The 24,745-nt window shown below is 27.0% G+C and overlaps 1 protein-coding gene across 1 annotated transcript in view; it reads left to right on the top strand.

Annotated features, from left to right (window-relative positions):
- Positions 1–24,745, top strand: part of LOC114129278 (uncharacterized) — a 49,253-nt gene that overhangs the window by 11,413 nt on the left and 13,095 nt on the right. The window contains exons 3-5 of the mRNA XM_027993964.2: positions 4,709–4,847; positions 11,554–11,726; positions 18,662–18,685. Coding sequence (XP_027849765.2) covers positions 4,709–4,847; positions 11,554–11,726; positions 18,662–18,685 — 336 coding nt within the window. The remainder of the gene's footprint in view (positions 1–4,708; positions 4,848–11,553; positions 11,727–18,661; positions 18,686–24,745) is intronic.

Genomic DNA, 24,745 nt, shown 5'->3' on the forward strand with positions numbered 1-24,745 from the left:
CCAAGTTTTTTTTTAATGGCACAGCTTATATTTTTTTCATCAGATTTATGAAATATAAGTTGAGTATACCTAAATAAGAGCTTTAATTATATCACGATACCGTTCTTTAGTGCAAATATAATCATGGCGTACCTCTCATCATATTAGACAGATTCTCTTTAGTGTTTTTTCTTTGTATTTTTGATCTAACTTCTTTCTCTAAAGCCAGTTAAGCCCATATTGGTGTATTTACACTGAAAAAGTTGTATACATCTTGAACTACTCGTATATTAAAAAAAGCTTAAACTTTACTAAAGATTTTTGCTGCATTCAAGATCACTAAATTAAATTATGATCACAACAATGTGTATAAACAGCGTTATGAAAATTAGATCGAATTTAAGTTTGAACACTTATGTACTGTCCACTTATAACTGTTGTACCATCATATCTTTGGGCAAAACAATTTACTAGTAGTAAGATTGAATTTCTGAATTTCATTAATGTTTGACGTACCTAAGGGATTTGCATAATCAACAGCATTATAATTATCAAGTGCAAAAAAAACTCTAAAATAATTCTCTGACTCCATTACTATATAGGTAGTATATAGTTATAATATGTAACAAATACGATAAAGACCTATTTATATACTTACTATCATATTATGGTTCCAACTTACAATTCGCTTGACTTCGACCTATACACTATACTACTATAATATACAAAACGTGTATACGATATTTATAGAATATTAATATGATAAAATATTATTGGCAATTTCAAATCTGAGGTAGTAGAAAATTCAATTTTTCTACATCAGCCCCGATGATTATATTTCATTTTCATTATTATTAATGTATAGTAAGTAGTAAGTACTATTAATATTATATATCCACCAATAAAATAATAAAATAATTGATCATTGGTCCGTAATTTATTTCAAATAGCAAAATAATATTCTTTTCATAATTATCATTCTATTGTGTAATTTGTAATCTAATACAAAATATAGAGTATTGTTGATTGGGCTAGGGTCCTCATCAGTTGTGGGGTAGTTAGTCTAGCCCACCTAGATCATCTGGTATTTACGCCACTCCTACTACCAAATTCGATTATTGAAATAACAACACAACTTAGTTAATTGATTATTATTCTTTTAATAAAATAAAATTTCTTATACGACAATAAAATTTATAAAAAAATAACATAATATTTTAGGCATAGGCGAAAATGTTCGTTTTAATCATTTTTGGGAAAAAGTTGTTAGTAGGTATTTTTTTTTTTATTATCTATAGCCTATACAAATTTATACGCTTTCAAACGTCATATTTCATTAAAATTCGTTTCGACAAATTTTCAGAAATAATAAATATTATGTTAGTATATTATATAATATTCACCCATTTAGAGTATCAAATTCTATTGATATTGCTTTCGCATAAATAATATAATATATTATTTAAATTTAATTTTAAATAAATACTATTGCACACTAAATGGTTATATAGCTACCGTACCATGAAAAATTTACTCTTTTAATTCCTATCGAAAAATCGACGAAAACAATAAGACATGAATGCAACATTGCTCTTTCTGAGTATCTCTATACTTATTATAAGACTGCCTCTTTATTTCCGAGATCTGATATACTTTACAAACGTAACACACTTAATATTTTACAAACACATAAAGACAGTTTTATTTTTCATTCGGTAGTGCATTCACTCGTTCAGCTGTAGATTTTAAAACTATATTATATATTAGTTTATCACTATTGATTAATCGTTTATCTGTCTGCTAAACTGATATTATCATAATTTAAAGAGTAAACTTGTTCGACTCACTCGTGTATTTTGTACGTATCCCGTAATGCGATAATCATAGTATAGTACCGTTGACGATTTAAATACATTTATATTTATATCATGATTTGGATGTGAAAGACGTCATTATTGTCTGACGTTCGCGAAAGCTTAGAGTTAAATACATGGATCTATCGGATAGTATTCACGGGAATATAATAAAGCACTTACATTTAGTAAATATGTGGCACCTTTGTAGAACAGACATATAATTTGAGATTTGCGTTATTAAAACTTAAAATAAAAAGAATTTGTGAAAATAACATCTGCAAAAAAATATGTATATGCATAATATATATATACCTATATATATATCAAATTTTCTTATCGATTGTTCAGTATATACGATGTCAAAAGAATTACAAACTTACTCGACCGACCAGTATTATCTGCAGTGTCGCGTTTTGCTATTAAATCGCATTAGATTTTAAGTGAAACAAAGAATGTTTAAGATTTTACAACTAAAGGTACGTGTTTTTTATTTGATCGTAAACAGTGCTGTAAAAGTTTTATGGGTATAAAATTTGACACAAATAATCGCGTATTGAAACTTTTAAGAATTTTGCAATCATGCCTAAAACGGTGACGTTTTTAGTGAAACTGTACGGTATACAATACATTTAGGTCTTATTAAAATTATTTTGACGAGATTTTTCTAACAAACGAACTGCTGCATTTGATAGACGTGCCAACACAAATTACCTATCTGCGCTGCGAAACCCGCTGCGATGTGATTTCGCGTGCAACTACGTCAAAAAAAAAAAAAATAGACGTTTTTTCCCTCCCGAACATCAGTGATAAATTGACAGTATATAAACGCACTGCTAGACACATACACACACGCTCCAGAATTCGAGCACCGATTAAACGTCGAAGTCCGAATAAAACGCGTATTATATTTATATACGCGTATAGGTATATACGACACGTGTCGTATCGGAAGCTCAGGAATTCTCGATGTTGACGGGAAATCTTACGATTTCGATTAGACTTGCTTGTATACCGCATTACCACTGTGCGTCGCGTATACACGTATATGCATCATATAGTGTGCACAGGTCATTCGATCGGAATTTCTTGTTATTTCAGCCGTATTTGAGTAAGAGTCGCGGGCGAGGTGAAACATGACGTATACATGCACATTGCACACCACCGAGTGTCGACGACGACAACAACGGCGACGTTTGGATTTGTTTTTGGGGGGGAAAAGACGGCTGTGTAGCCGTCGCTACTGCTGCATGCTGCTGCAGCCGTCGCCGTCGCCGCTGCTGCTGCACGGCAGAGTGTTGTTTTCGATTACAAGCTAAAACGTTCGGTTACTTTCCTCCCGAATTTTTGATTGATGGTCTTTTTTGACGTGTGAATCATTCACACTCGCGCCCGTTGTACACACGATACACGGTCATAAATTGTTATATAAGCTTATGTACCTACCTACGTAAAACGCGGGGGGTGACAATTTTTTTTAAGCCACATCGGACGTAGATGGATAAGCGACGACGGGATACCGCCCCGTGCGTGTGTACGGCGGGTGTGGTGCAGTGGATACTCGCAAGATAGATTATGTAAAAAATGAAATAAAATAATAATAATGATAAAAGTAAGAATAAACGCGGACCCGTGAAATACCCTGCGGTATACAGCGTATACGATACGCGTGAACGGTCATGTTATCGCGGCAGTCCGTCGCGGATGACGCCTGTGTAGGATTTCGGGGGGTGGCGGGGAGGAGGGTGAGTCTCCGGCCCTTGCGATCCGCCAGAGCCGAGGCCAGTCGTAGTAATACATTTTTTATTAACGTATTCGATCAAACGGCGAACGTCTGTTATTGTGTTGAAGGGGCAATTATAATGAAATTTATTATAATATTACAAAACAACGCCTGTTCGTTTTTAGATTTCATATTATTATAATATAACATGTAATTTATTTTATTCTTTACTAGGTATGAATACTATTTTTTACATAATATGTGGTAGGGACCATTTATTATTATTATTATATTATTATTATTGTTAAGATCTTTTGACATGGTCATAGGATATTGTATAATGTATATAAATATAACATGAAATATTTGAGCACAATAATATGAGTTATATAGTTATTTTAGAATAATTTAGATGATAATGGTCTATTTCTTATTGTTCTTGTAAATGGAGCTATACGATATATATATATTATATAGATATTATATAGATAGATATATAAAATATTGCGAGAATTTTGTGACTTTTTTTTATTCGCTCAAATGATATCATGCAAATCAGATTCGTTTTTCCAATTGTTTAGTCTAATATTGACGGTCCTCCAATAGCGTCATATTTTTTTAATAGGGATGCTAACATTTAAGCAGACTAATTTTTGTTTCATCATCATGTCATTTTATTCATCGTTATAAAAAATACAAGTATTTATTTGTGTAAAAGTTCAAAAGTTGTTTATTTAATATTTTGGTAAATTAAAAAAATTCAAAAGTCGGAAATTGAAAATATCTTTTATCGTTGTTGTAATAATATACAATATACATCTATAAATAATAAATAAGTATACGTTAGTTTCCATATTATATATATTATATATAATATTATATAAATTATTATGGTTTACATAATACATTTTAACTTTTATATATCGGCCATCGGCGTGTTTGTAAATATTATGGTAGGGTAATAAAACGCAGGAAAAAATAGGGGTGCCAAAGAACACCCTGCTACACTCCAAATAAAATCCCTTTGGTCTTCTTCAAACATCAAACAGTTTTAAATGTTGGTGAAAATGGTGTTTACCGAGATGTTCACATGAATACATTATCTTTAATCCTTACATTGATACATAGGTACCGTTTGTTTTCCATTTTACAGCGCCTGGCCAACATATGCACATGAAACGCACCAAGGCCAACGACCAAGCCATGGTAAACATATCTTGTACGATTTCCAAAGTATTTCCTATGCCCAAGATGCAATTGTACAAGCTCGAAACAAATGGAACGGAACACAGGTAAATTGAATATTTATTAAACGTAAACATAATTTACAATCATTTTTAAATTATTAATCGTAGTCTAAGTTTAATTCATACTTATTAACTCAAAGAAAAAGTCGCTTATTGGAATTTAAAGCATGATTCCATTTCTAGCCCAAAAGTGACTAATTAACTATATTAATTATAGATATAATATAAATATTCATCTATAATTCTTGATTTTTAATTATTCAAACATTATTTTAGATAGCATATTATGAATGTGTTTAAATTAATAATAATATATAATATATATGTTAGTATTTATTAATCAGATATTTATTGTATTTTAACTTCAAAATACTTAAATGGTTAAATTGTATAAGAATTAATTTGATCTTTCATACAATAAAAATTAAGTTAGCTAAATTAGTGTATTAAAAATAAATTTTACATGAAAATATAATCGCAATAAAATGCTCCGAAAAACAATTTTAAATAAAAACATTTTGTTCCAATATAAAAATGGCTGTTTTTAAATATAAATAAATTGAGGATTTTATTTGTTAATAGTAACCGAATTTTTATAAACTATACATTTGTAAAGTTGCGAGGTACATTACTTTACTCAAGGTTTTTTATTTGAAGCTTGATGCTTATTACTATATTATATAGGTATATTATGTATAATGTATATTTTATGTGTATACGTAAAAACTTCTCTTAAAACTATTATGTAGCTTTTAAAAGTTAAAATCCAAAGTCTCCAAAACATTATATAATCATAATTTTTTTGATTAAATTTTAAATCAAGATCCTGATTTTACACTGTATTGATCTTTATGTCAACAACTTTTATTTGATTTGCAAAATTATTTCAACAGGAACTTTAAATTATCTAAGTTATGAATAAATTGTTATATTAAATTTAAATTTAATTATTTATTATATCTAAAGAAAATGAATTAGCACATTTTAATTTTCAATTTGTTAAGAACTGAGGTCAGGTATAAATAATTATTAGACTAGTTAAAAAAGAACTGTACAATTTTAAAAACTATATAATTATTTTTTTTATAATAATAATTATTTTTATTAATATTATATCTCAGAATAATTAAAAATGTAAATGAATATTTGCCTTTATTTAGGGGTAAAAAAAAAATTATCATATTGAAATCTATTACAACAGTAATACCACTTATACATACATTTGAATTATATTGTTGTTTTAGAATTCCAATGTCTATCATTTTAAAATTGATTACCTTCTGGCTACTTGAGTAGGTACTTTACATTTACAAATAATTATTATTACTGACCAATTATGATATTTTTTCCAATATCAGTTTTATTAAAATTCGGGGAACTAGTTCTGCTTCATAGTAGGTAGGTTTTGGTTAAACATCATATTTGAGTAAGTCACTATAATACATGTGCCAATAATGAATTCAATGAAAAATTATTGTACGCAATAAAAAGCAATTTCAAGCGGAAAAGGACTGTAATATTTTATTATGTAATTATATTTTAATATGTAACTTATATTTTATTAACAGTATAAGTAGATTGAACTGATTTTTGCCAAAATAAAATAGCAAATTATGTTATTAGTTTTCATATATTGTTACTAACTTTTAATAACATATAAGTCAATACTGATGTATTATAGAACGGTGTGAGTAAGTTTGTGGTATAAATAAATGAAGTTCATAATAAATATTTTGGATTTTAAATTTGTTCATTTATAGTAACTAAATAATAATATAGGCTTTAACTAAAAGCTTCAAGCCCCTACAAATAATATTTTATGATTAATATTAAGATAACTAAAATCGTTATTTTTCATTTTAGTACTCAATTTCAACGAAATTTTAACTTGAAATATCTATAAAAAAAATATGCATTTTTAGTTTTCTGTCGTAAAAAATAACGAAGCACCTTATTGTATCACATTATTTTAATTCTTAGTTACTTAGTTAAATTTAAAAGTAGTAAATGTTTAAATAATTATTACAAGTTACATAACCAAGTATTTTTGCGATTTTTAAGAATTTCATAAAAACATAAGTGCCAAGCTTAACAATTAAAAATATTGACTAAATATTTTTGATATATCATTTTTTACCACCGTAATATCAAACGTATTAAACTTACAGATAATATTAAATTATTTTTCATACTTTTTTACTTATAACTAAAATTTTGTTTTTTATTGATCGAAATAAACCTGAAAAATGCTTTGATAAAAAAAAAACAATTTAGAAAAAAATTTAATATCCATAAATAGCATCGAAAAAAAATTATACCGTACCTAATATAAATCTTATTTTTAAAATACACTAACATAGATATTATATTGATATAACATTTTCATTTTTAAAAGTACGAATTATTTATCCCTCAATAACAAAAACGATTGACCAATTTAATGCTATAAAGGGTGAAGGACAAACACAAAAATATCATACAATATTGTAAAATCAATTATTTTGAATAATTGTAAAATTACTTTAATCGTTCCGCTATAATCCAAAAAGATCAATGTGGTTGAAAATTGTATTTAATTTTTATGTTAGGTTAGGCGAATTTAGAAACATATTATATAATTAAAATCATCGCCCAGTAAAGTAGGTATGTTATACATTTATAAAGTATACATCAATTAATTTTCCCCAACATTTTATTTTTTTATATTTCTTGTAATTTCTAATTTTCTAAGTAGTTTATCGTTAATTATTTCAATTACTATTTATTAATATTATATAAATAACTTGTTAACGATAGTAGTAGTCATGATTATTCTAACCCCTATTTGTATATATATAATAGCTATAAACATAATTTATCTTATGTATACTATTATAGTATTATACACATCCTATATACTCATTATCCCTATTGTTGTTATAAAGACGCGTTATTATTAGTCCATATTTAAATTCCTATTTACTCGGAGCTATTAAGCAATAAGCATTACGCAATAAACTACATAGTTACATCATTAATCAATTCATTATTCTCTAACATTTCATTTGAATTCGATCTTACTTAAAACAAAACAAAAAAAAATTATTGTAGTCTTTTTACAAACATAATCAGAAACTATTTGATCCACGTATATTCATATTTAAACTAAAATAATTTTCCCCTGGAAGTCGATAGGTAAGGTCAATTTCCTATAAAGTTAAACACGTTATCGGAAAAAAATCGGTATTATTTTCAAATGTTAATACTTGAAATCAGTGGTTAATATTTAATTTTGTACCTAATAAACATTATAATTTGATAGGTATTTAAACGATTTTTTTTTCTAATAAATGTGTTAAGATGCCTGTAATATTAAAAGATAGATTAGATAGATAGATAGATTTTCTTTTAATAGAACTAATAATTTGTTGTAGGTATGTAATTGCATTTTAAGGATAACGCCAACTATTGTTCGTACGGTATAATATAGAGTATAGACCCCACGCGTATCGTTTCACAATAAAACCACTTTAACTGTATACAAACGCACTTAAAATGAGTCACCCTGTAGTGTTTATATACATAATAAATATTATATTATACGTCACACGAAATAAATACAAACAATGTACCATAGTCTATGCTTACACGAAGATGCAGTGAGAAGAAGAGAATCTAAAGGAATAAGATATATAAGAAAAGTTTTTTGTAAAACTGCAGTATAATGTCTGTCGCGTGTATGTTTTTTTTTTGGGAGGGAGGGGAATACTCAACAGTTATTCTTGTAGACGTTTTTTAAAGAAAAAAAAATCGCCGCTAAAAAGTGGAAACGTCGAGACAAAAGCCGACGGACGATAAATCATGTCACCGCTTAAGTCTTCGGTTGACCGAAGATGTAGCAGTAACAGCCTGTAATAGTTCACATATTGATGAGATACGCTCTGCCCTCGTGCGTTTTATAAATTGTCGTAACCAATCATACGTTTGGAGAATCGAAAGCACACTACACCAACAGACTACTATTATGGGGACGTAAAATACAACTACTTACAATAAGTAATTTCCTCACCCTCTATATTTTACAGGCTTTTACTGCGTTGAGTAAAAATAAAAACTTCTTATTAGGTTCTATTATATTCTTAAATATTGTTTCGATTTACAGCACCGTACTTCAAGGAAAAAATAGGGTACGTTGGTTCGAAGGTTTAATTTTCACCATCGTTAATATTTGGCCTTTTTGAAACATTTTTTTTTTTATCTTTCATTATTCGTTCGTAATTACCATTAATACCTAATTAATGTTTCCTTATATAATATCTAGTAAATATTATTTACAGTACCTACACTGTGGTCCATGATATTAATTTTTCCAAGGCGTCTGTAATATTATCGACAAAAAAAAACTACGTTCTACGTTCCACGTTTATCGAATATTGACATATTAAACTTATATTATAATATTGTTTTCTTTAGGATTATTTTAATATTTATTGTTCGTCGAATTCAAACTACTATACAATATAAGAACTATATAAATTTATTTTTCATAAAATAAAAAGCTCTGTATTCTTATATGACTGATCGTCTTTCACAGAATTATACGTTATATCTACCACTATTATTTTTCCTCAAACTAATAATAATGCTATTATTATGCTCCATATTTTATTTGAGTTAAAAAAAGTGTCGGTCGAGTGGCTAAGCAATTCAACAAATCATTTTACGATCACAATGAATGTCATTACAGTTTTTTCTGGGCTCCAAATAATAACGTCAAATATTAATAAACGTGAATTAAACCTCAAAAAACTATTTTTATTATTACTTAATACACTTATGATAAATATAAATAATTTAATTATATTTTATAATATTAACAATAGAAATACTAATTTATATGTTATTAGTTATTTTATATTATAGTCATGTTTCAGTTACTTGTAAATTTGTAATTTCCATAACTTAAAATTAATATTCATTTTTTCAAGAAATTCAGAAAGCTTTTTAAAATAGCCAAACTTTTAATCGACCAACTTTTATAGCAATTTGAAAACCCCAGTATTATGACTGTATCTTGTTTCAACAATTTTTCAACAAAACTTTTATTAATTTAATTTTCTTGAATTAATTTTTAAATGAAGAAAATTATGTACAGTTTTTTCATTTCATTTAATTTATTTAGTTTTGTTGGATTTTAATTAGTTAAAAACTGTTGTAAGAAATATATTTTTAAGTTTATTAGTTATTAACCTAGTTAAATGAAATAAATGTGTTCTCAAATTGTTTTATTTTTATACACATTTAATAACCAATATATTTACACATAGATAATAGGTATTATAATACTAATTTTCATCATATAAAAAATATTTAGCAACAAGTAAAACTGAGGAACAATTTATCAAACCCAAGTACAATATTACAAATTAAAATGTATGTATTGAATTTCTGTCTAGATTCGTTTTTTCCATTAACAATATAGGTTGTACAGAGTTTGTACAGATAGTAGAAAAATAAAAAACCAATTCGAGATAAGTAATATCGTAGATTGAAATAGTCATTTGGAGTAAGAATTAAAAAAGTATACATTTAAATATTCGTCTCATTAAATTAAGGTAGTTTCATAAGTATAAATTAAATAAATATTTAATTAAAAAACGCACGATTTGAATTTCCAAAACATTTGAAATTTCGTAGCATTTGACTTATTTATTTACTTTGTATTATTTAAAAAGATAAACAATCGATATGCAGTAAATAATAATATAAAAAATGATGTAATAGATACATTGTTACATTATATTTTACATGGTAGAGAGATATTCATCATATCATACTATTATATTATATTATTACAAATTACATTTTAATAATAAAATAATATATGAATATTAGTGATTTGTAATTAAATTATTTGGTTTGAAGAGTTGAAGGATCTATTAATATAATAACATTCCTGAAAACCTTACTTAACGTAACAAAACACATTAGAAAAACAAAAATAAAAAGTTCAAGACTCTTGTAGTAAGAACAGTACTCAACAGAGAGCGTGAAAAAAGACACTTGTAATGTGCATCATCGCCATCATCTATTATCCTATATTTTCCTTGATATCTTAGCTTTTGTTCAGATGTTTCAATCTCGGGCTTAAAATATAATAGAGATACTATAAAACTATTTATAAAAACGTGTAATATAATATAAAATATTCTTATATTCAATAAAATAAATACATTATCCACAATATTATTTAGGCCAGACAGCATAGAATTAATAAAACGTTATTGTATGTAATCTCAAAATTTTAGCGTCAAAGTAATGATATAGTTAAGCTGAATTTATGACTATAGGATCAAATTAAAATATTTATTTTCATATTTATATTTTTATTATACATATTTGAAGCCACGGAAAGTAGAAAAATATGTCCCTGTCATTTTTTTTTTATTATTATATAATATACATTATCTATATTTAGTATTTAGCTTTAGAAATTATTGTTGTATGAGTATAATATTATATATATAGTATGCCATTTATAATAATATATTTATGAGATTTTATTATCATTTTAAATATTATATTAGATTTCCAACGAATGTACCTATTTTAATTTAGATTATGATAAATATTTGATTAATAAAATGATCAAGTATGCTTTTATTAAACTTAGTATACGGAATAATTTATTTAATTTCAGTCATAAATAAATTTTTTTCATTGATTGATTTAAAATTGCAAATAAACATTTGTTATAATTTTTTTTTTTTAGAAACAGTTCTTTGCCTATTGAGATATTGGATTATCAAAACGATGGCGCATTTGATGTCACAATATCGACGTTGTTCTCCGAATCCGAATTACCATCGAGAACAACATTTTTTTGCGAACTCATCATACCGAGTACTCCATACAATATTACAAAACGATTTGTTTATAATCCTGGTAAGATATATATTAATATACTATAAAATTGTAATATTTGTATGAAAATATAACAATTTTATAATAAAAATATTTTATTCACATAGTTGATAAGTATGTATTAAATAAATACCACTTACTAGTATTTACTAGTATAATTTATGCTTTAAATATATATTATATATTTATAAAAATTATTTTAATTTATCTAATCATTTATTATTATTATTATCTAGTCGCCGTTGCTGAGTAAATAACTAAATAGTAAATATGTATATTCTGAAATAATCTGTTTAATCAATTCGATTTCAGTATCCAATATTAACTCATTACTCACATATTCGTTTGATCAAGAAAAAGTTAAAATTGAAAATCTGAATTTAAGTGACTTACTGAATAGTATATTTAAAAAAAATCTAAAACAAAATAAGTGATATCTTCTTTAGTTTGTTTTCAAATCCATTAAAAACCAAATAAACAATAATAATGTCAGCTCCAAGGTAGTGCAATTGTTTTACTTTTTGATTTGATTTTTACGATGTTATATCCAAAGACAACTTTATTCTCTATAGTCTATTCTAACTTCTACTGTGTAACTTTTGGTATTAAAAACTTCCAAGACAAGACAAACCTATCGATTTTAGTGTATTTTGTTGAGTTAACTAATGTTTAATTAAAAAATTGAATATGAATTTTCAAAGTTTATTTTGTGAAAATAATGATTTATTTTTCTTCAATGATTCAGGAACGAATCTCTTGCGATTTGTGAATTAAATTTAACATTTTCATCAATTGAAAAATATTGACTTTTGTGTTTATAATTGAATAGCTGTACTGTGTAAGCATACCTTTATATATTGACATATTGTATATTACGTACTAGACAATCGTATAAAAAACATTCTAATAATAATATCACAGAATGTATTACTCATGAGTAAATAAAAATCTTTAAATGTTATTATTTTTATTTGTCTTTAGTCCCGTCACAGTTGTTTTCTTTTATTATATTCTATACAAATACAATAGTAGGTATATAGTAGATAAGTATTATGTTGTGTAATAGCTAACAGAAATGTTACGTAAATACAGGACTATTCGAATGATAATAACATCTATGTTAAAAAAATATCACATAATACACGGTTCGCCGGAAACGAATAATAGTGAATTAATCTGATTCGCATTATTTAAATATAGATATAATATGATAGACGACCCTTAGATTTGTATTTACCAAACAATATACAGACACACACACTCATGTTCACTACGCACACTTGCTCGCACAAGATGAAAGCGTTATTTAGAGTCACAAACTGTTCAATCGATTTCGGAATCCAAAATAGTATTCAACCTATGACGTTCCCAATTTGTATAATATATATATATATATATATTATACAGGTCCCGTACAATAGAAATAATTGTGTAAACAAGTATTCTGTTTAATCGTTTTAATTGTTTTTCGCTCTCGAGACGGAATTTTGTAATTATTAAGGAAAACTTTAAATCCGTGATCTCAAGAAATCTTATCTAAAAAACGGCCAGCTGAAATTTCACAACGCCGGAAACACTGTGGCAGTATTCCTTACAGTACGCACGGTGCGGGCGAAGGAAAAAGTGAATAATATAATAATAATAATACACTAAAGTACCCTACCTCTAGTATATTATAATAATATACAATATACACGCATATTATTATCATATTAAACAGGTATCGTACACGCTTATACGACAAAAATATATCGTAAAATATTCCGAGTGTTTTTCGTATGTATATGACGTAGGTAATCTTCGTTAGTGTATTTATATAGATACGAGTATATTATGTATATACTTGCAAATCATAGGTTTCTCTCCCTATATATATTTATGTATAAAAATTGTAAACTTAAGTATAATATTCACGTGTGTATACGAAACATCCACGCTCACTTTCGCAAAAACCGACATTATAGCGATATCAGCCACCAAAGTATCAAGTACACAGTTTATCCCTATTTTTTTTTTTATTTATTTACTTATTTTTTTTTTTTTTATCTAGGTCAGTGATCGCAGTGACACGTGGTTAATATATCTAACACACACACTTATGTAGGTACTGTAAAGTTATAACTGTCCCCCAGAGACGACTGCGGTGGCGGGATCCATCGCTGCGGCGGTTGAGATGGCCCGGTGTAAATGGTTTGCAAACAGTTTTGCCGGTATGACGTGTTTAATCTTCGTACATTTCGTTCACCCGCGTCCCGCGAAATAAGATCCTAACGTCGAGACTTTATGGAGTTGGGCATTTCCCGGTCATATAATGTCCGCTCGCGCTCGAATGGAAGGGGGAGGACTAAGGAGAGATGGACCGGAAGAGGATATTGCTTTCGCGACTCTCGCGGGAACGTCGAAACGTATTAGGCGCGCGCGACTAATTCTTTTTCGTTTTTGAAAGAGAAGAGATGAAAGCACATAGAAGACAAAGGGAGAGTGTGAGGGAGAGAAAACAAAAATGAAAACAAACATCGTAGAATCGCTTTTCCTGCAATATACGACGGAGACAAGCGCATAAATCCCTATAACAATAATAATGATAATCCTAATATTATGTGCGACTTAACACCAACGTATACCTCCTCATCTATATTACGACCTCGGATACACGCGATAGCACCGCGATATTATCTATACACCAGTACTTCACTATTACCCCTCTCTTCCTGTTACTGAAAATTTAAATTGCATATTACAATGACGTTATATATTATACTATTAATGTACGTTTCACGACCAAAATATTATGGGGACAGACCACAGACTTAAATTTAAGTAAATTGAGCGGTATGGCATACTAAATTAGTGCACTAAGTATGTTTATTTATAGTAATACCTGGTGATCCATTTAACATAAGACTTTCATTATTTCAGAGCTAATGGTTTTGAAAATATAGTTTTAAATACAGAATTGTAGGTGGTTAAAAAACATCATATTTTTCATTGTTATCATTTTTTTTAAATTATTTGACTGTATAAATATATAATAAAAATATGTATTCTTAATTTCTCATTTCAAAACAGAATATGTTTTGTAAAAATATTTCGATAAATAAAAAATCAAATTTTGGACGTTTATTGCTTATGATTTATAAATTATATGTATTTTTTAGATATAAGTAAATCATAAGTACCTTACAAAATGTTGGTCAATTTCACTGCTCATCTAAACTTACCATCATCTAGACCCGAATAATATTCAACATAGGAATATAAAATTAAAAATTTTTGTTGTCATTCAAACGGGTAAATACCTTAAAAATGTATTTTTTTTTCTAAAAATTTTATTATGTAACGACTCAAAATGATGTAAAAAATATTTTCAAAAAAATTTATATCTTTGAAAACAATGAGCGTCTTACGTTAAATGGATTCCCATAAATAGATAGAAAAAATTCCCTGGTAAAATATACTCTAAACAAATGATCTTACGAATCACTAAGAATATTTTAATATAACTATGCCTTACTTTTATTTTTAAAATATAAAATCGATATATATAATAAAAAAACAAAACCGTATTTATATCAAAGGTTTAATTACAAGAATATTCAAAAATTATAAATATATTTTAATTAATAAAAAAATATGTTTCAGAAATTAGAGTATTATTCATTTGTATTAAAATAAAGGCGTACATGGCTATAATTCAATTCTTTAATATTGACAATTTGTGTTTTATACTTTTATATGAAAAATAAGGTTTACAATTAAATTATTATTTTTACAGAATATTTCTTCTAAATAATTTTGCAACCAAATCATTATATTTATTATGCACCATAATCAACATTTTATTAATTTAAGAAAGTTCGGGTATTGTTCAAATATATTTCTGTTTTCACAGACAATGACGAATAATTTATTATTGTAATTCTTAAAATTAAAAAACAAATTTTATCTAATAAATAATGTAAGACTCAATAATAAAAATAGACTGGAATCTCAAATTGTGCAGGTTTTAAGATATAGAATTATAAAAACACAAAAAAAATAATATAATATAATAGATAGTTTTAATAGATTATACATCGACATAATTTCTTTATTCAATAATAAGCAATCATAATATTTTTTTTATACATTTTCTAGTTTTCTATATAACGTATATTTTTATATAGCGTAATACACTATTACATTTTACAAAATTGAGAATTATAATTTGTATCACGAACGATTTTTTCTAAGCATAATACAATATCTATATGTAAATTTTGTATGTGTACCTTTTGTAAATTTTTAAACCTCAGTCTTAGTATTTAAATTTTTATAAATTTGAACTACAGAACAATTTTCAAAATTTATTCTTAACAAAATAAAAACATTTTCAATTTTATCGAAAAAAAGTTTTACATAAAAATTACAGTTTTTCTTGGTTTTAGACTTTAAGCGAAGCGATGAATGTATTGATTTTATCATGATGTGTATTTTTTTTCCCCGATTATTTTGAATATACAAATACACACAAAACAAAACAAAACAAAAAAAACTCTTTATTCTAAAATCATGACTTCATCTCTACGCTCAAAATCTATATATTTTAAATAGTGATAAAGTTATAATGATATTATAATGTAATTATAACAAAGGTAGGTAATTCAGCAAATATTTTTTTATTGGTTCAATCGATATCTATATAAATATAATATATCATATACGTATATCTGTTGAATCGCTTGAAATACTATAGTTCATATAATATATTGTAATTATAATTATATAATAATTATTACAGTTATATTATAATAGTGTATTATAATATTTGAATAATGAGAGTTTTACTAGTCAAGTTATTTCTGTATTTTATATTTTGGCCATTAATTTTTTATACTGTATTTCTTATACAATAAGTAAATCGATTTTAAATTTAAAATATTTCAATGACGAATTTTACTTGAGTTTATTTGAATATTAAATAAATGCATTGTTTTTATGGTTAGGTATTAATATAATGTAAGAATATAGCATATGTTTGGCCTTTGTTTACATCAACAAAAATTTACATTATTACCATAAATATTTAATGAATATTGTTAATGTTTTGATAGTAATGAAAAATTATTTTTATATTCATACTATACGGGACATTTTATGAACTTGGTAGACCGCAGCCCCTTTCTTTCATCTGACGGTAATAACAAAACCGTCAGATCCGACAATGTCATAGTTGCTTTTGTTTTTCTATCACTGAGAACACATTATTATTATAATCGTACCATCGTTCCTATAATTAAATAAACAGTAGCCTATACGTTATATACAATACTTAGCGGTACGGCGTCCATTAGTATACATTGATTATAAAAATACTATTAATGATCATAGTAGAGTCTCATGTTTACTTTTTGTCTCTATTGTGGACTTTGATGACTGACGACTGACATCACGAGGGGGATTTAGTGTCGTGATATCTTCTCGACACTTGTCACCAGGCACGTGAGTTGGAACGCCGTCTGGTTTTAAAAACGGTAACGATTTTTATAAACGATGTTCGACGGGTCCACCGTGAACATGATCCTGACAGGCCGTGCGTGCGTATGTGTGTGTGTTTAAAACACAAATTTAGATTTTAGTTGAAAGTTCTGTTTGAGACAGAGATTCCTCTGCGCTTTACTTTATAAGAAAACTAATAATAACTAAATACTTATTCAAAATAACTGTTTGGACATTAATTAATTATTATGTTGTATAATTAACTTAAAAGAGAAGAGTTATTAATATTATTTACTAACAAAATATAATGAAAATTTATGATCGTGCAACTGTTTGTAAAATATAAGATAAGGTCACTTTAAAAAGTAAATAAACTTGTAGATTAAATATTATAAAATACCCTACATACCATATTTTATTATTATTATACCATCCCCGATAGTCGGCCAAATACCTTCTACTTAAAGTATTACACTACATTATGGCATTATAGTATATTTCACAATTTTATTAATTTCTTTGTATAATAATATAATTCTATCAGACTTCTATAGACAAAAGTATTTCGGCCCTTGTGAATGTATGTGCGTTAATTAATAGTCGATACTCAGCGATGGGAGAACCGATGACGAAAATATAGTTAGTGATATGTACTCGGGAAGAATGTCAACGTTGTTTTCTTAAACATAATAGGATAGAGAGAATACATTTTTTCTAGATAAAACCGTCAAACCAAAGAGTTGTATAGAACCAACCAGCTGTTTGTGATCGTGCGAAGGATATCTTGAAACATGTATGAAAACTTTCGAGCGGTGGGTCTCATGTATTTTTCACAGTCTAATTGACGAAATTATTTATCACTGTTGTGATTATTATTATTATTATTTTTAGTATTACTAATAAGATACCCGTCGGCTGGCAGAGTCAAAATAAAATATAACTTAGTGATGATAATTACTAAGGCGAGAGGAGGGCATTGTTCTCGTTAAGAGAACAAATACGGTTCCGTTCGAAAGTATTTGTTAAATACTCGGAAGGACAAACGAAAAAGTATCCAGAAGATTTTTCAGTTATTTCCTATCTGGGAAACGTATAAAAATAATTTAAAAGTTGGCCACCTTCTTACATTTATTAGTATTCATGGATTCATGGTCATCCGTGTATACATTTATTGTAACTATTACACTGTTGCACTTTTAGATAACAACTCCTTTTATCAGATAATATTTAGTGCCATATCTATAAAAAAAACAGATTCTTGTGTCTTACGTCTTAAATTAATGTCCATTTTAGCCTAACTTAAAAATAAAAACTTAATATGTTAAACATACTATACAAGATAGGTATATTGGGATAATGATTTGCACTTTTATTTTACTTAAGTTCTGCAAAATCAGTACCAATAAAAATTAATTTTCCTTATAAATATGTGCATAATTATTAATGACATAATTTAATAGACTTTTTTTTATTTACAGGTAACACTGAAAGTTTGTCTGCTGGTAAGTACTAATTTGATTATATTATGAATACATGGTATTTGGTATCTGTTATAGGTATTACATAATTATGACATTTAGATTGATTGTGTGGTCTTTTTTATACCTATGTTATATTATCTAACTTATATCTGACTGGGTGAAGTAATCAATACAGATAATTTTACAATAAACTTATTCAAACTTTTTTTTTTGTTACGGAATTGTTCAGTGTTTCATTTGAATATCTAGAGTTCTGTATTTACTTTTTAATATTATAACTGTTGCATAATCAGAAAATCTTAAATCAGTATTATCTTCACTTCCGTCATCATTAAGCGTCATAGAATATATTTTCGACATGCTTTTATTCATACTTTCAGTTCTTTTATATTAGTATATATTATATACTTTTACTTTTTAAATGTTTTTAAATCTTTGATGTTGAAAATAAGTAAAATAGTTAATAATCGTAAGTTCTATAGTATGATTTCCAATGACCAATATGAAGTTTGATAAGTATGTAAATAATGAAAAACAAAAGATTACGTAGTCGTACCAATTTTATTTAGGCGTCTGTGAAGTTTGCCTACTTACTTTTAATACCTGTTTTAAATCGAGACTAACCCTATGTATACCTAAATGATATACAATAATTTGCAACTCCGTATACTTATAGCAAATCAATAAAACTGTATTAAAATAGAAAAATTTACTTGTTAATATTAATAGTAATTATTAACTATAATTTGACTTGAGTTAATAGTAAATTATGTGTATAAGGGAGATGAATATATCGATTTCATAATGGTATATGTGCGTGTGTTTTTTTTGTTTTGTACATCTACTGCCGCCTTTTGGAGCTTAGAAAAATGCTTCAATCTTAAACTCTATGATTCTTGTTAATTAGTACTTTTAGGTATCAGTACTTTTTAAAACAATTAGGAGAAAATAATACAAAAATTACGGAAAACAGGAAATTTGGATTCTATTGTGCTATATCTAAAACATTTAAAATTGTATTTTATTTTGTTTAGATTATATCAGATAACATTTTAGTTTGTGAGAAAAATATTTGAAAATATGTATACTATTTTGAAACTAAAAATTTGTATCATTTTTAATTTTGATAGTAAAGCTTGAAAATTTAAAACAAGATCCTTCGAGTATTTTTCTGAAAATTAAAAATAAAGTATATCTTAAAGCAATATGCATTTTTGATGAGCGATTAAAATGCTTAAAATTTAACGATGTTGGATATTTCCAAGTAAACTAACGATTTCTCCTCAAACATCAATTTTTATTTTATTGTAATAAAAAAAAAAATAAACATTAAAAATTCAACTATATTATTATTACTTCTTAGAATACAAATCATGTTGATTAATGATCATGGATGTATATATGGATATTAAATTTTATGTTATGAAATTCGGGTCGGGTATATAATATTGATGCAAATAATAAAAATAATAACAACAATAACGCCAATCACTTAAATTATTAAATTCATTTAGTACGAAATTTAATTCAGCATTTTTTTTTATTTTATTTTGTTATTCAATACAATAAATACATTAAAAGTTCATATTGCATACCTATCAAAAAAATATCTATTGATTTTACTTTAAGACATACACCTCCTTACTAGATAAGCAATATTTTACTCTAACATTTGAAGCCATTGATTTGTAAATAGTATACTTAATGATTCCAATTGATTTCGGATAATTGTACAACTCTTATTAAAAACCATAGTTTAAAATTTTGTAGATACCTATGTTACATTATGGAGTAACACAAAATGTATTATTATTATTCATTAATATTAATTACATAGGTATAATTTGATTAGGAATTACAGTTAAAACACGAGCCACTGATCTTGTAACTAGCTGAGGCCCTATTTCAAAATTAGATGAAGTACTCAGACACGTCAGACATTCCTAAAATTCTTGCCTTCTGTCCGCCACTTAACACACTTATTATGATAATACATACTGTATTATTACATGAGTGTTAAACGTTATTATCAAGGAACACTATTATTAGAGGGTCATATTTAGTTTTTACAACTAATAAATATAGACGCAATTAAATCGATATTTGGGGATGTACGAAAAGTGGAGAGCTCACATATAACTGCGTACATAATAAGTAATTAATTTTCTCTATGTACCGTATAGTATCAAATATTTTAATTGATGATGATATTCCTAACCTTACTTCAAAGTAGGTACCTAGTCAAATTTTGCCAATAATTAGTAATAAGTATAACTGCAATGTTGTATTTCCACTACACCGTTTCTATCGCGTAATATTCCGTTTATTTATTCAATAGTCATTTTAAGATTATGTTACATTCGTGTGTTTTACCTTTTTCATAGCCCACGTGCATCGATATTTGGGGGTGTACGAAAAGTGAAGAGCTCATAGATAACTGAGTACATAATAAGTAATTAATTTTCTCTATGTACCGTATAGTATCAAATATTTTAATTGATGATGATATTCCTAACCTTACTTCAAAGTAGGTACCTAGTCAAATTTTGCCAATAATTAGTAATAAGTATAACTGCAATGTTGTATTTCCACTACACCGTTTCTATCGCTTAATATTCCGTTTATTTATTCAATAGTTATTTTAAGATTATGTTACGTTCGTGTGTTTTACTTATTTCATAGCCCACGTACATTAGTAGTCTTTTCTATATAATATTATATTGAATAAGCGTCCTTGGTCCAAAACCAGAACTTTTGAGAGACAGAGCCGAATATCAGTAACTATAGACCAATAGACCAAATATACAGTTACCCAAATAATTTTTTTACAACTATTAAGGCAGCGTTGGGATACCACACTTTATTTTAACTTTCATAATAACCCAGTACACAATTGAGTGAGAGTAATGAACTGATGTTTGAAGTAATGTCATAAGAGACAAGTAATTTACGTGGTTTTATTTTTTATCATTTACAAAAAACGTTTAATTAATTTTTTTTTTATACTAAAAAAAAAAATTATAAAAATGAATACATTCGTTCAAGCTTAAATGTATACAAACTGGTGTACCAAAATAATAAAATAAATAATAATTACCAAATATGTTAGGGGTTTAAGCCAATTTACTTCCACATAATGGTACATCCAGGATAATTTAAATTAACTAGGAAACATTCTGGCTGCATCAAAAATATTTTTTCTTTGAAACGTACTTGGGACATTAAATGAGGGTCATTTTGAGACGAACTTGGGACTAACTCATAATTATATAACGTATATAATTAGGTAATAGCTAGATACGTATTTATAAATTGAAAGAAATGTTATAATAGGCTATACTTTTAAGGCAATTTAGGCAATATCACTTGAGACAATAATAATTGTTACCTAAGTAATATTTTAATCATTCTCTTTTTATAATTTTAATACTTGTTTTTCGGTTTTTCCATTTATGTGCCGTAGCTTTTAGGATTGATTATTATTATTATTTTTTTTTTTAATTCGAGTATGAATAATAATTAATTAACATAATTAAGTTAAAATATCTATTTTCATACGACGGATCGTATCATGAAGGTCTAGAGATTTTATGAAAGTACTACTACTACTACTACTACTACTACTACTACTACTACTTATACGTATAGACAACAATAATTCTTTAAAATAAATATTAAATTTTTTACACACAACTTGAAAAAAAAAATTAATATTTTTATAATAAATCAAAGAAATAAAATATAAAAACATGGCTCATTGTGAGAGGTTATATTGTCCCCATTGTTCACTCTCCACTCTTGCTACGCCATTAATATACATAAATTTTTATATAATAATATAGTCCATTATAGTGTTATAGGATATATTTTAATCGACTCCAAACAAGTACATTGACATTGACTAATAAGTAATTACTTTAATAGACTATAGTGTCAATAATCTATAATAATAATATAAGTGTAGGGTAGTTGGTTAATTGCATTCTATAACACTCGTAATAATCTCTAAAGAACGAGATAAAAATATGCGTAAGGATAGGCTTTACACACTTCGGGTATATATCGGCAGGTACTCAATCCTTCGAGGTTTTTATTTATTTTTTCGTAGAAAACAACAAAAGGCGTTCCTTTTTTTAATTCGATAAATTGAATTTTAAACGCAATAGTGTTTACTCCACGTTCGATAATAAAATACAGACAAACACGGACATGTGTGTGTGTGTGTGTGTGTGTCATATTGTGCACGTTACAATCTCACCAGAGGACCGTCGGCCGACACTACACGAATAAAAACTCGACGGCAACGACGACGTTGTATAAATTCGATTATACCGCCGTGTTTTCATTATCGAAACGATAATACGATTTTATCGAATAATAATTACAGCAATAACGAAATAAACGCTGGGCCGGCTTTCATGCCGACGACGGACGACGTAATTTTGTTGTTGTATACATTCACGTCGATCGCCGCAAAAAATACAAAATATGTAATAATAAATAACAATATACTTACCTGAATATTAGGGCGGAAGGCGCTCTATTTTATACCCGTCGAGTTTCACCGACGTTTTTCTCGAAAATGTATGCAAATTGGATATTCGACACGAAAATCGCAAAAATGACGTGCGCACGTTTCCATCAACCGCGGCACATCGTTGCTATATAATAATATGTATACATAATAATATATTTGCAAGTATTATCATAATGCGCGTCTACCAAAATACCACCAACATCTTACGTTTATACATTTAATATTATCGAACTGTCTTAGCACTGTCGAAACGATTTGTGAATTTAAATAACTAATTTGCAAAATAGTTGTGATAATTTGGATTTCGGTGGAACATTTCGATAAAACCGCGGTGCACAGACTTGGCAACAGACATACGTATAATAATATAACGGGGCTTCCGTGCGCGCTTCGTACGTGCGCAAAAATCGTGGGACTACGTAATTCCATTTGACGATCAGTAAAGAATTTTCATAGTACGTTAACTATAACGTGTACTAGTCGTGTTAGAAAATATATTTCCCTTGCTCACTGTTCGTATTAAATCTGTACTATTTTTTTTTTTTTTTTTTTGTACATACTTCGCAGGACAAGATTATTATTATTAATATTTCACTCCGACCGTGGCTCGTCGTCGTCTACCAATGCGATCGGTTATTTCAAAAAATGTAATTTTTCATTTCTTTTTATCTTTTCTTACTACTTCAATATTCAATTTGATTTTTTATCTCATTTTTTTTTTTTGTTGTTATTTTTGCATTTTACACACACTTTCTCTATATCGATTTTTGTAAGTAACCAATGACTTTGAATGTTTTAATTTAATGTACTTTACTTTTAACAATCTCTTTATATAAATATAATATACCTAGTAGCTATTACTATAGGTAGTATATTATACTCTTATATATTTTGATCGTATAATTTACCCCATTTCAAAAAAGTTTCTTTTGCTTTATGTCGTTGAATTCCTAAAATCGATTAAAAACTTAGCCTATACCTCAGTTCGTGATTACTTTTCGATAAAAATGAAAATGTTTTTGATTAAAATTATACAACCATCATGTTTTTAATATTATATACCTACCTACAAAAAGGAAACTTGAGGTTGTTTTAAATCAAGTTTTAAGTTAAGTTTACATAATTAGTAAACCAGATGCCAAAATGTTTTATGTATTTAATAGGTTCGTTTGGTGATAAAAAGTAATCCAATACGCTTCAGTTACAAATCCAGATAAATCAACCAAATTCCTTCAATTACCGAACGACTAAAGTTTTCGATGTTAGGAACAAAATTATATTATTAAACATGCGTATATTATTAAAGTCAAAGCGCTGTAAGTTTAAATATTAATCTAAACGGAAATCGGTATAACATAATAATTTTAATATTTTATACACCCACAGTTCGGTCGTTCGCAATACATTGTTTTTCAGTAGTATCAAATACAGAGTTGACGTTTCTTTGAAGTTTACGTATACAATCGAACAAAAATACGTTATACCATTAATTCCATTAATATTATATATTACCTATACATTGTGTATATTATTGAATTTTCGCC

The sequence above is a fragment of the Aphis gossypii genome, chromosome X (assembly GCF_020184175.1).
Source record: "Aphis gossypii isolate Hap1 chromosome X, ASM2018417v2, whole genome shotgun sequence".
Taxonomy (NCBI): domain Eukaryota; kingdom Metazoa; phylum Arthropoda; class Insecta; order Hemiptera; family Aphididae; genus Aphis; species Aphis gossypii.